The following is a 12,197-nucleotide window of genomic DNA, read 5'->3' as shown; positions in this document are numbered from 1 at the left end:
CGGGGCGCCCTGGGAAATTTGTCGGGGAACTGTCGTCCGCGGGAGACGCGCACTGGCGGCGGGCTCGGCAAGTTTTGCTGCTTTTAGTGGAATTTATTTTCAAAATGGCTGCTACGAGGAGGTTGCAAAAGGTAAATTCGAGGTAGTCGTCGTGGTCGGTCGTGCGACGTCGACGGGGCCCGTGACGATGTCGGGGTCGTCGCGCAGGATCAACCCGCGCGCGGACGCGCCTTCACCTGCGTGTCGCTCGGCGGGAACGGGATCTCGCGCGTCAGTGGCCCGTCCTCGCCTCGTCGCTGACATCGAGGGGCACCCCGTCGGTTACTCCTGTCTCTCTCGCGCGCGCGCGCGCGCGCCAATGTCGCCGGCAACCGCGGGGGTCGTTACCCCGGGGCCCGGGACCCGTGCCCCCGTCGCGTCGCGTTCCCCACGGACGGGCCCCGTCCGACCGCCGCTCCGGGGGCGGCCTCGAAACCCGGCGGCGACGTGACCGTGCCTCCGCGCGGCTCCACGGACTCCACTCAGCCTGTGTGACTTTTTCCAGGAACTCGGCGACCTCAGGGCGTCGGCGATGAAGAACTTCACAAATATCCAAGTAGACGAGTCCAATATCCTCACCTGGCAGGGCCTGATATTGCCGGTACGTCGTTCGTCGTCGTCGTCGTACCCCCCTTGGGGATTCGAGGGGGGCACGTAACCTAAAATACGCGCGCGCACGGGTGCAAAGTGCACGTCCCGTGAGTCGTGACTCATCCCGTTTCTCTCTCAAGAATGTACTTCCTTACATTTCTTTCAGCTTCAAGGTGAGACAAATGTAGCTTGTGTTCTTGAGAGAGGAAGATCCCGTTTCTCTCTCTCTCGAGTGTACTTCTTTACATTTCTTTCACATTTAAGGTAAGACAAATGTAGCTTATGTTCTTGAGAGAGGAAGAAAAGTAAATGAAAATGTAATTAACTCAACGGTGCGTGCCTGAATATACATTAATTTGGATTACATGAATTTATATATATTATATTTGTGTTGCCTATAATCGCTTGATTCAAACATTCCGATAAAACCAGTCCGATCTGTGTGTATTTTATCCTTCGTATGGAAAGTCATTTTTCAATACAAATTTCTGCAATATTTCACGGTACGCTAGAAAAACGCTCATTTAAATAAATGTATGAAAATTTATACACTTTACACTTGATTAGTGATTGTAAGTATTGAATGTGCAGTGAGTTTTGCTGCATATATTGTAAGAATATAGTATATAATGTGTGAATTATATTGCAATTATACATATATAATTTTTAGACTCTACAATCTCTGTGCACAAAATAGATTGTAACTGTTATATAATCTTATATAGTAGAATATTGTTTAGAAACATTATTTCTTGTTTAGGAAAAAATATATAAGATATTCTTATTTTAACATATTATTTTAAGTACGTGAATATTGCTATGATTTCCTTCAAGTGTAACACAGAGTCTTATGTTGCTTCTATGATATGTAATGTATGTGTTATATTTTACTAGTAATCTATAGACATTAGTAAAGACACGAGATGTTTTCTTCCACAGGACAACCCACCATACAACAAAGGCGCGTTTCGCATCGAAATTAATTTTCCCGCAGAATACCCCTTTAAACCACCAAGAATAAATTTCAAAACGAAGATATATCATCCAAACGTAGACGAAAAGGGACAGATATGTTTGCCAATTATAAGCGCGGAAAATTGGAAACCTGCTACAAAAACGGACCAAGGTCAGTCTCTACATTTCAACTTACGGCTATTTTGTATTTTAATAGTGATTTATAAAAATGCTTCTAAGATTTGAGTATAAGTGCTACTAGTTGCAATTTGTAAAATTCATATTTCTAAAGCAGCGTAAACATAAAACTAATATGTTTCTTTTTCAAGAGAAAAAGAGAATATTCTTAATTTGACATATGCCATTTTACACTTGCAGTGATCCAAGCTTTGATAGCATTAGTGAATGATCCTGAGCCCGAGCATCTCTTGAGAGCGGATCTAGCTGAAGAATTTCTGAAGGATAGAAAAAAGTTTTTAAAAAATGCGAAAGAGTTTATAAAAAAGCATGCCGAGAAGAGGCGGGAATCATCATCATCTTCTAACCGAATAACTCCGAATGATTTAGCTTTACTTACCATCATCACCACGATGCCTGCCGCCCGTCAGCTGATTTAAACTCAAGCCAATGTATACCTGTCTGTTAATCCCCGTGGAATCTCACAGATTCGAGTTGAGATGACTCTGTACAGTATTGGTTAACACCGACGCAAATTGCATAATGTTGCATAATGTTTATAAGAAGTGGGATGAACTTTTCAGAGTACAGTAAATTATGATGAATAACTGTATCATATTGTATACAATTTATACTTGAAGTCATATGCAATTATACTTTGATTTATCATCGAAAGGTCGTTACATTCCAGCTTGATCCTGTAGGAATGTATACGATGATGAAAAATGATTCAGCATAGAGACATCATGTTTATCAGATGTAGCAGCGTATGTAATGCAGTATGTATTAAAGTACACATAATTTCCAATGTTGTTTAAGATGTTAATTTATAATTGCATTTCGAATTTATAGCTACTGCTTTATAACTGTTACTAATATTAAGATCGCAAGTAATAAAAGAGGAACGTTTGCTCTCAAATTTCTTTAACGAAAACAAAATTAATTGTAATATAAAATTGAAATTTTTGTCAATCTTTTCGCGATATAATATTGAATTTTTTATAATGTAGCGAATATATAATTTAATGTTTTTCATTGATTAATTAAAAAAAAAAAGTAAACTTTTTTGTTTTTATTTTCGACTCCAAGTACTTTTCAATATCTGAATGCAATGTAAATTTTCTTCACAGGGGGATGGATGTCTGCAGATTTTATTTTATATCCTGTACAGAACTGTCTTAAAATTGCTGTAATATGAAACCTGATATGTTAAATTTGTTTACAGTTTTTGCTGGCACATTTGTGATTATCGAAAAATATAAAAATCAAGAACTAAAACGTTTAAAAACATTTTTTTATATCGTTATTCAAATTATAAAAAGAATAATGAACAAGATTACAACAAACATAGTCGAAATCATTGGAAAGAAGTCTAGTCATTTTTCTTTCCATTTGATTACAACTTCCGATTTCTACAATGGCTTAAAAGGCTAATGTTATGTGAAAATTGTGTGAATATTCTTTTTATATAACCTCGTAATATATTTAAATGGGCAAAGAAGTTATTACAACTTCTATTTAAGCGTATGTAATATAATATATATATATATAAAACATAATATATGAAAAATTGACAAAAGCTCCAGTTGCTGGAATATGAAATGTCTTCTTTGTACTATGTGTGCTGTGTTTATCGAATTGTATAGGATTAAGAAATACAATATTTCAAGAGTAGTAAGTTATATTTTTTGATATAAACGTGATGTGAATTATTTCTCCTATGTACTTCTATGAGAATTTCTAAAATTTTTATGATTATGCGAAATAATATTATTTATATTTCAATCTGTAATTCACATTTATGCAATAATTTACAGCAATATTTTGAAAAGTATATAAAATGCTAATAAAATTTTTATATTTATCTTTTAACAGCACATATAGATAAATAATTGTTTATAAAATGTTATGAAGATTGAAATCGCTATACAAGAAAATTTCTTGTTAAAAATATTAAACATTGTAAAGATACATACATGTTTAATAACATAATTTGTTTTTATGTTATCGCAATTATGAAAATAACAATCGTATTTTAATTGTGTTTATAACTTTTGCCCTGTATTGTATTAAAATTTCTTCAGACAATAAAACATACCGAGATAACATTAATCGTTACGATGACTAATGTATCTCACACTGTAAGAAACATTATTTGGATGCTATTCATTATACTGGATATTATTACGTATGTAAAAACTTTATACAGCTATTGTTATGGATTATATTCTCAACTGATAAACTTACAGTTCCATTGTTAAACCGTACGAATTACTTCAGCATTTATTTTTAGTATTACATATATTATACATTACATGTATATATGTAAAACTTTACAAGGGTAATTTTTTAGTTAGGGTAAACTGGATATTTTGTGTTTGTTTAGCATGTTAAACTTTGTATAGAAAATAAATGTATTGGATAAATATTTCAGGAATAATAAGTGCTGTTGTAGCATTTTAATTTTATTCAGTTTTGTGTACGAAAAAGGGTAAAATCTTCATTTAAATCTTAAAACTTTATCTTAATAAATAAAGAGAGAATACAAATAAAAATAAAAACATGACACCAATCATTCGCCTTTCTTCACTACAACGTGAAAGTGTGCAATACATGTTTGAATTGAACTGCATTTTATTAAGATCTTCATCTTTATTTAATCTCATGCGCACATATCATCCCGCTAACAAATTCTGCATCTCTTACAGATTCGTAGATCCCACTTTTGGCATACTATAATAAATATTCTGTGTTGTACTAAAACGGTCAGTGGATTAAATTGCAATGAAATAATTGAAAAGCTAGGTGGAAGAGGCGGAAGCTGTTAAGCGTCAACATTGGAGATGTATAATGTTTATTACTATATAAATTCAAATTATATATTTATATAAATACAAAATATAGCGTGAAAGCATATCTTAACTAATATATGTCCAAAAATGGACTTAGATGAAAATCAACACTTGTGTATTCATGTGTTTTTTATATAAGAAGATAAACATGATTTAGATTTAGGGGTGTGGAGTGCAAACTTGAAAAATAATATTGAGTTGTTGGAAATGAGACAAGTATATTCTTAATAATACATTCACATCACTTATTTACATATATAATTGATAGACATCAACGTAAATAAAACTATATGTAAATGTACCATTTTTCTTCCTAAATTCACGATATATTCAGATAGTATTTGTTATCATAGACAATCACAGTCTTACAAGTGTAGAAAAGTTTCTAATTGCGATATTATCAATGCGAATCATCTTCAGTAACTTAATTGTATTTCGCATCATTAGAAACGCGCGTTAACTAAAAACTATCTAATTTAGAATACATATTCATTATAATGAGTACTCACATGTATTACATGCATATTGTAATACAAGTGTAAGTCAAACAAATGCACATGTAATTGAAATGTAAAGAGTTGGAGAGCAGGTACAATCTCCATTATTACAAGAAATCAATGCCTCCCTGATTTAGATCTAAGTGCATCATTCCTTTGACACATCAACCTTTTCCACCAAACTAGTCAATTATCAAAAGAATATCTTGCCATTCATTTCAATTACAGAGATGTTCCATGATAACAAGTATATAAGTTGTCTAATTCAAATATTTTTTAATGGATATAAACACATCATCTTACAGTTTTCAGCACTCAATAATGACCCATTCTCTAATTTTTTTGTCTTTGTATTTGCAATATCGGCCGTACTCAATATTTTACCATTTTCGATAAACTTCCCAATCATATATTCCTGTAAAGAACATTATACGCTGTAAATTTAAAGCTAAATAAGTGTCAATATATGTAGTCAATATATTAACTGTATACATATACAGAATATCCAAACTCTATGGAAATATAAATTTTCTTGTTGACATGGAATATCCCCTGGACAATAATAATTCACAACCGAGAAATGAGAATAACAAGAAGATAACGATAATGATGCCAAATAATGGTGATGTAATAATGATTCGGTGAATAAAATATGAAGAATCATTAATGTGTATAGTAAGAGGATATATATTATTACAAATTACTTACATGTTTGTACACATCCAATATTGAATTCAGCATTAAGCAACATATGTATACACCTTCCTGTAAATCGTAGAATGTATTAGTTTATTTCTGTAAATATTAGGGTCAATGTATAACATGCATTACATACCGATCTTCCGGTGTACGAGCCAAGTACTCTCGTTCGATTAAGCCTTCGATACGTTTCTTAATTATTACAGGTGAAGGCAAAAATCGACCTCTTAACTGTTCTGTTACTTCTGTTACCAGTATATTATGCTAATAAAAGAGAAAATAAATTGATATATTGATTATGCTTTATATATTCTACACATATTATAGCTTATCTCGAATAAAAAAAATATTTTTTTTACGTTCGAAAAATATGTATCAATGAATTAACCGTGTACAGTGAATTTATATTTATAAGAAATTTCAAGTTACATACAGGCATACGCTTTCGGGCTTTCATAATTCGTACGATGGCTGCTTCGATCTCGTGTTTCCGGTCTTCATCGACTTTATTGCGCGTCTCTCTTCTCTCAGGTTCTGATTCTCCCTTTGCTGCTACGGTCTGGATCTTTACTCTTAACAAAAGCGATACAAATATTCAATAAAAGATGGTTATTTACATCACATATATTATTAACACATTTGCAGCCACTAACGTAATTTTAAGTCACTTTTAAGATTTGTAGCCAATTGTCCTTGATGTAATTTTACGTCATTTTAAAATGTAGTAGTTTGTTGCCGCTGGTATAATTTAACGTTATTTTATATTTTTAGAAAAGCACATAATTTTATGATTCGTATTTATGATTACTGCAGTTATCTAACAATAAATTGATTTCAAAATAAGCATTTAAACGGAATTAAAAATAGTTTGGATCCGAAAATGAAACAAATTTACACGTAACTCTCAGTACAGCCACGCGCTCGAATCGCCAGCTGCGAAAGTGTTAATATATGTATCATTTATTGCATAAAAATATAATACCTATGTAATTTACTGGTAAAACTGTCGTTCACACAGAAACAATTCGTAGATTCAATTTCCTTGGTACGAGGGTGTTTAAGTAAAATTCTTTGTGTAGCTTTACCCATGGCAAGAGATTGCAATGCTCTGACCAAGTCCCTCTCTGGAATATCGGTTTCACCTTGAATTTCCTACACAATATTCATACATATGTACATATAGAAATTATAAACACTTTTTATTCTTCATGTAACATGTAGATGTAATTAATTAGCTGCTTAAACTCATATCACAACTCACCTCATATGTTAACCTTTCTTTTTTATTGAACAGCATTAACACACACATTTGGTAAGTGGAAACTTGTATTATGTGCTTTCGTGGTGTACTACACATGCTGCTTCGCTGGCTCACTAAGCTGCTACTTGCGCTACCATTCCCAATAGAACTCGAAGATGATGGAGTATCCAAGCCTCCGCAATTACTCTCTTCTCTTCGTGGTCCATAGAATACAGCGTTTAGATCAGCAGAGCCTGTACAAATTTTTATCATTGCACTCATTATATTACTAAATGTTTAAATAAAAACAGATATTGATAAAGACATAAAAATAATAACTCACCTAATTGTGGCTGTAACGTTAATTGTCGACCGCTATGTTTAGCTAGGTAGAAGCGCCGGAAGGCATCAAAGGCATCACGCGGAGCAGTGGGCATACTGCATTTTGGAGTGGCTGATTGCGTTGGCCAGAAACCAGTTGTAAGCACCCGGACACTTATATCCACACCATGTAGATTTGTCTTTATGAAACATACACAGATAAGACATAAAATAATAATCTATATCTATGGTATACGTATAAATACAAATTTTATAAAATGTTTTAGTTAAACATAACCAGAATATTACGCGTTAACAATCTTTTCTGTAACTTATACACTAATTTATATTTTATTTATACATGTGGAAATATTCAAATTAATATTTATATAAAATCTTAATATAAAAATTATAGAAGCATTTAAGGTAATAAAACCTTTTATTATATTTTCTTTATTAGCTGGTCTATGCTTTATTATATTATTTTGATACTTACGCCAGACGTAAGAACATGGTCCTTAAATTCATCCATAATAGTGTTGCTGACTGTTATATCCTTAAACATGCCTTCTAACTTTGATGTGAACTGACATCCACATTCAGTCTAAAAAAATAATCAAGAAATATGTTTTTAATTTCTTTTAATATAAAAATGTGAGCAATACCCGTTTCAGATATGAACAAGTTCTTACCTTAAGTTTGGATATCATATTCTTTTCACTATCATCTGAAACAGACTTATTCAACAATAATCGTTTGGCTAAGTGTTGTTTATAGTACCGTTCAAATACATCCTTTTCTTGTAAGAAACGGAATAAAACCATAGTTTTATCTAGGATCCCTTCAATCTCCTGCTCTGTCATCTAAAACCAAATATATTCATGTATCGAAAGTCATACGATATGTAACAATGCAATTATACACATAATACTAACTCCTTTAACGCCTTTCTTCAATTTGTCGTCGATAAATAGCGACAGATATTCCGGGCTTTTAGGATTCAAGTTAAGGAAGTATTCAAAATCCGATGCTATCATCTGTTTATAATTCTTGTCATTATTGAAAGAATAATGTAGAAAATGATCAAAGCGATCTTTTAGATCTAACAAGTTTTGGACGTAAAGAACGGCATTTGTGGTTGATTCATGCTCTTCTTGCACTAATGCGCGGCCCTGCTCTCTGAGGAACTGAGATACACAGTCGCACACAGTACGCAATCCGTCTGATACTCTCGAAAATAGTTTATACATACAACCAAGATCTTCCGTTTTCTGATTTTTGAGCATGTGTACTACACCACTGTTTTCCATCTGTCAAACACAAGAGATATTAAGATATATAACACATAATATATATTATGTGCTAAATGTGATTATATAACACATGACATATATTTAAGTTTAATCGTCCATTAATACAGGGGATCGATCATGTATCTTTTCCCCTAGGACGTGAAAAGTGAAAAGTTTATCTCTTTCTATTCAACACTAATAGAAAAAGATAGTTACATGAAACTTTTCACTTTTCACGTTTCCGCTCTAAGAAAAAAGTTACATGATCGCTAGCCAGATCGTAAATAAACACACCTCAACAATGGTTTTCATGTGTATTTTGATTAACTCTTCTTCTACAACTTCTACTATCCGTGATTCAGTTGATTCATCTAAATAATGTTTTGCCCTTTCAGATTCTTCGCAGATTCTAGCTTCAACCTTTTTTATATATACCGATGCACTATTTTCTGCCAGAAATTTTTGAGATTCCATCTGAAGAAAATTTTGCAGGTTACATATGCGCATGTAAGACTATTGTACGTATCTCATTATTGGACACTCACTCTATAAAACTCAGCACTTTGTTGTAAAAAAGGCCTTTCAAAATCTTCCTCATAAACTTGGCGATTGTTAATTCCAAGTAACATTAACATTTGGCAGGCATTTTTTATAGCGCTACGATCTACAACTTCTCCTCTTCTTTCCCTCGCGACCATACCTAATAATGTTTCTCGTAAATGGTCTCTAACACATCCATATCTGACCACCTAAAAAATTAATAAGAAACTCGTCAATATTAAACATACTTAACAATCATTTTATATAAATCAACAGCAACTTAACGTTGCAAAATCAACAACTATTTTATTACAATAAAACTTTGTGACTTCTAAATTCTTTATAAGACAATGCAAGTTAAAAATGAAAATTACCTGATCTCGAAAAATAATTAATCCAAGATTATACACATTGTCTACATCATTCTGTTGAACATATACTCTATCCATGTACATCAAGATATCCCTGATCATCACCATTGACGTTTGATGATCGTTCCATGCTAGATTTAAAGTTTGTAGGAAGTTATTATGCAAGGAACGAAGAACATCCTCTCGCACTTTGTTTTCAAGGTGTTGCGTTACAACTTCCTTCAGTCCCGTGTACAATCGTTCGCCATACTTGTGAAGAACCATCGTGTAAGCATTGCGATAAAGTTCTTCGAAACTGAGGCCAGAGTTATTTTTCTTCTGTATCTCTTGAATAGCACTCTTCAATAAGGTCCAGATGCTTTCTACATACTTCTCATCCATAGTTGTCTGTGAAAACAGAGTGTTTATGGTAGTTAATTGGCTATTGACTAAATATAAACTCATGTTTCTATTTATCTTAATTTAAGAGAAATCATAAATGTCTACGATAATTTGTAATATTAATATAATACAATTGCAAATGTAAAATACATTAAATAACGCAGATACAATTCATAAAAGCTCATAAAAAATGTTAACTTATGCTTGCTGCATAAGCATAGTAAAGATATTACAGGTAATAATTCTCACAAGAGTGTTACGAATTATGAGAGGATTGTTTTTGTGTGTTAACCCTGACGTTGGAATTATGTCAATCATTCTGCCGCCTTGCTGAAGATCATAGTCTTCATTTTCATAATCCATGATTCTATCTCTTTTATGGTTCTGTTTTCTATTCCTGTATAGATGTGTTTTGTATAGATTGCTTGTATGTTTTGCTTTGTCATAACCTTGATTATGAAAATGTATATCCACAAATAAGTCTTTGTTAGAATTAGAGAGAGAAAATTATATACGTTTCTTTATTTAACATTTCATATGACATTTATCAAACATATTTTTATGTTATATGGTATATTATGTGAACATAGTTTGTGTCACATAGACATTATTAAACAATGTAAACAAGTCTAACCTATTAATAAAATAAAATTTAATAAAATTATAACATATACAGACTTGCTATTAAATTCGAAGCAAGATAAGATTTTTTAGATTAAATTAATATTAAATTTATCAATATTAATTTATAAATCAATATTATGTTTATTTGTCATATTCTCATTATGAAAGAACCTCATTTACAGAGAGAAGCTTTTTAATTATACATCATAATAGAATTAAATATATTATAAAAATAAATTCAACTCTGAGGTGTGAACATTTACAAAAAATGAGAAAAAGCAAGTTGAAAAATAAATCTATGACATTTTTCTATACATAACATTATGTATAGAAATTTACAAGCAAAATTTTTGTGCAAAGTACAGATTCTTATTAAAATCATGCGTGCCAATCTTTTCATAAATTACTGGTAACATCATTTTACCTTATTACGTTATTCGGTACTAAAAAGCACGGTATTTCTAGCATTGTAAATTTTACAGACAGTAAAATATGACATTAAAAATTTAGCATGGTTATATAGCTGCACTTTATTAACAACTGTCTTTTACACTACTATGGTAACCATTGTCGATGACCTCTTCTCATAGTTCAAGCACGAACAATGCTTAAAACTGTACCTTTAGTGAACACAACATAATATTTATCCAATTCAAATATTAATGCTGCTAAGGGCCGATATCACCAGTCTTCGATTAACGTGATCCTCCGATTAAACTCACTCTTCGTCTCTTTCTAGGGGGACAGTTAGAAAGAGATGCAGAGTGAGTTTAATCGAAGGATTACGTTAATCGGAGACTGTGATATCGGCCCTAAGTAATACATTAGGCTACAAAGATACACAATACACAATTGGAAAAATAGTTAAACGAAAACATTAAGCGTGAGAAAAATATGATATATGTAAAATTTAAAATTTATAAAATAAATATATTATTGAATATAGTTTTTTATTTTGCACTAAGGTTTGACATCCATTTCTATCAATGCAGCTTAACTTTAATCTCAGTTTAACTTGCTTTTTATCTTTTTTTTTAATTCGTAGAACTAGAAAAAGGATAGCAAGTTAAACCAAAATCCAAGTTAATCTATGTTGGCAGAAATAGACATAAATCACAAGAATGTCAGTTTTATAAACTTATACGTGACATTGATTGCCATTATCTGGTTAGTTGATTCATAAAAAAGTAAACCGCATATATCAATTTATACATCTATATAGCATTAAATAAATATTTATTTATTTCAGGTGTTAACACATTTTTAATTATTTTTAACCAATTGATTCCATTTAATAAAAAACAAGGGGATCAAAATGACCCTTTGATATTTAACTTAATTACTCATTTTTAAAACATCTTAATTTCTGAAATTTTCCCAAACTTTTATCGAAATTACATAGATGATTGATTTCATTAATTTGTTTTCTCTTTTCTTCTCCAAGATTTCTTTGGTTTTTGGTAGAAATAAATACGGATTGATCTCTGATAGTTCTAGTGTTAAACAAAGATGACAGATTCCAACATCATCAGTCTCCCGGTCGATTATACATCATTGTAATCATATTTTTTTCTTGCGTATATCAAGGGGAAGGGAAGAGAGAGAGAGAGAGAGAGAGA

The 12,197-nt window shown here is 32.0% G+C and overlaps 2 protein-coding genes across 3 annotated transcripts in view; one reads left to right on the top strand and one right to left on the bottom strand.

Annotated features, from left to right (window-relative positions):
* Positions 1-14: 14 nt before the first annotated feature.
* Positions 15-2,201, top strand: LOC112461907 (ubiquitin-conjugating enzyme E2 L3). Its single transcript, XM_025027335.1, has 4 exons — positions 15-131; positions 545-640; positions 1,570-1,756; positions 1,963-2,201. Exons 1-4 carry the CDS (start codon positions 105-107, stop codon positions 2,199-2,201), a joined length of 549 nt encoding a protein of 182 aa, XP_024883103.1. The 5' UTR covers positions 15-104.
* A 2,007-nt stretch (positions 2,202-4,208) lies between these two features.
* Positions 4,209-12,197, bottom strand: part of LOC112461914 (cullin-3-like) — a 10,150-nt gene continuing 2,161 nt past the window's right edge. Inside the window, exons 2-14 of one of the 2 annotated variants that reach the window (XM_025027348.1) lie at positions 9,577-9,960; positions 9,208-9,411; positions 8,957-9,136; positions 8,306-8,680; positions 8,063-8,233; positions 7,867-7,974; positions 7,393-7,570; positions 7,071-7,303; positions 6,792-6,961; positions 6,243-6,381; positions 5,946-6,073; positions 5,819-5,875; positions 4,209-4,494 (exon numbers count right to left, since the gene is read on the bottom strand). In XM_025027348.1, coding sequence (XP_024883116.1) covers positions 5,851-5,875; positions 5,946-6,073; positions 6,243-6,381; positions 6,792-6,961; positions 7,071-7,303; positions 7,393-7,570; positions 7,867-7,974; positions 8,063-8,233; positions 8,306-8,680; positions 8,957-9,136; positions 9,208-9,411; positions 9,577-9,960 — 2,295 coding nt within the window. In that variant the 3' untranslated portion in view covers positions 4,209-4,494; positions 5,819-5,850. Of the gene's footprint in view, positions 4,495-4,811; positions 5,526-5,818; positions 5,876-5,945; positions 6,074-6,242; positions 6,382-6,791; positions 6,962-7,070; positions 7,304-7,392; positions 7,571-7,866; positions 7,975-8,062; positions 8,234-8,305; positions 8,681-8,956; positions 9,137-9,207; positions 9,412-9,576; positions 9,961-12,197 lie in introns of those variants that run through there. The other variant, XM_025027347.1, reaches the window with a different exon arrangement.

Source organism: Temnothorax curvispinosus, unplaced genomic scaffold (genome assembly GCF_003070985.1).
Source record: "Temnothorax curvispinosus isolate PA1 unplaced genomic scaffold, ASM307098v1 QBEX01011875.1, whole genome shotgun sequence".
NCBI classification, from domain to species: domain Eukaryota; kingdom Metazoa; phylum Arthropoda; class Insecta; order Hymenoptera; family Formicidae; genus Temnothorax; species Temnothorax curvispinosus.
The sequence above is the reverse complement of the archived record's forward strand: the minus strand, read 5'-3'. Positions and strand labels throughout refer to the sequence as shown.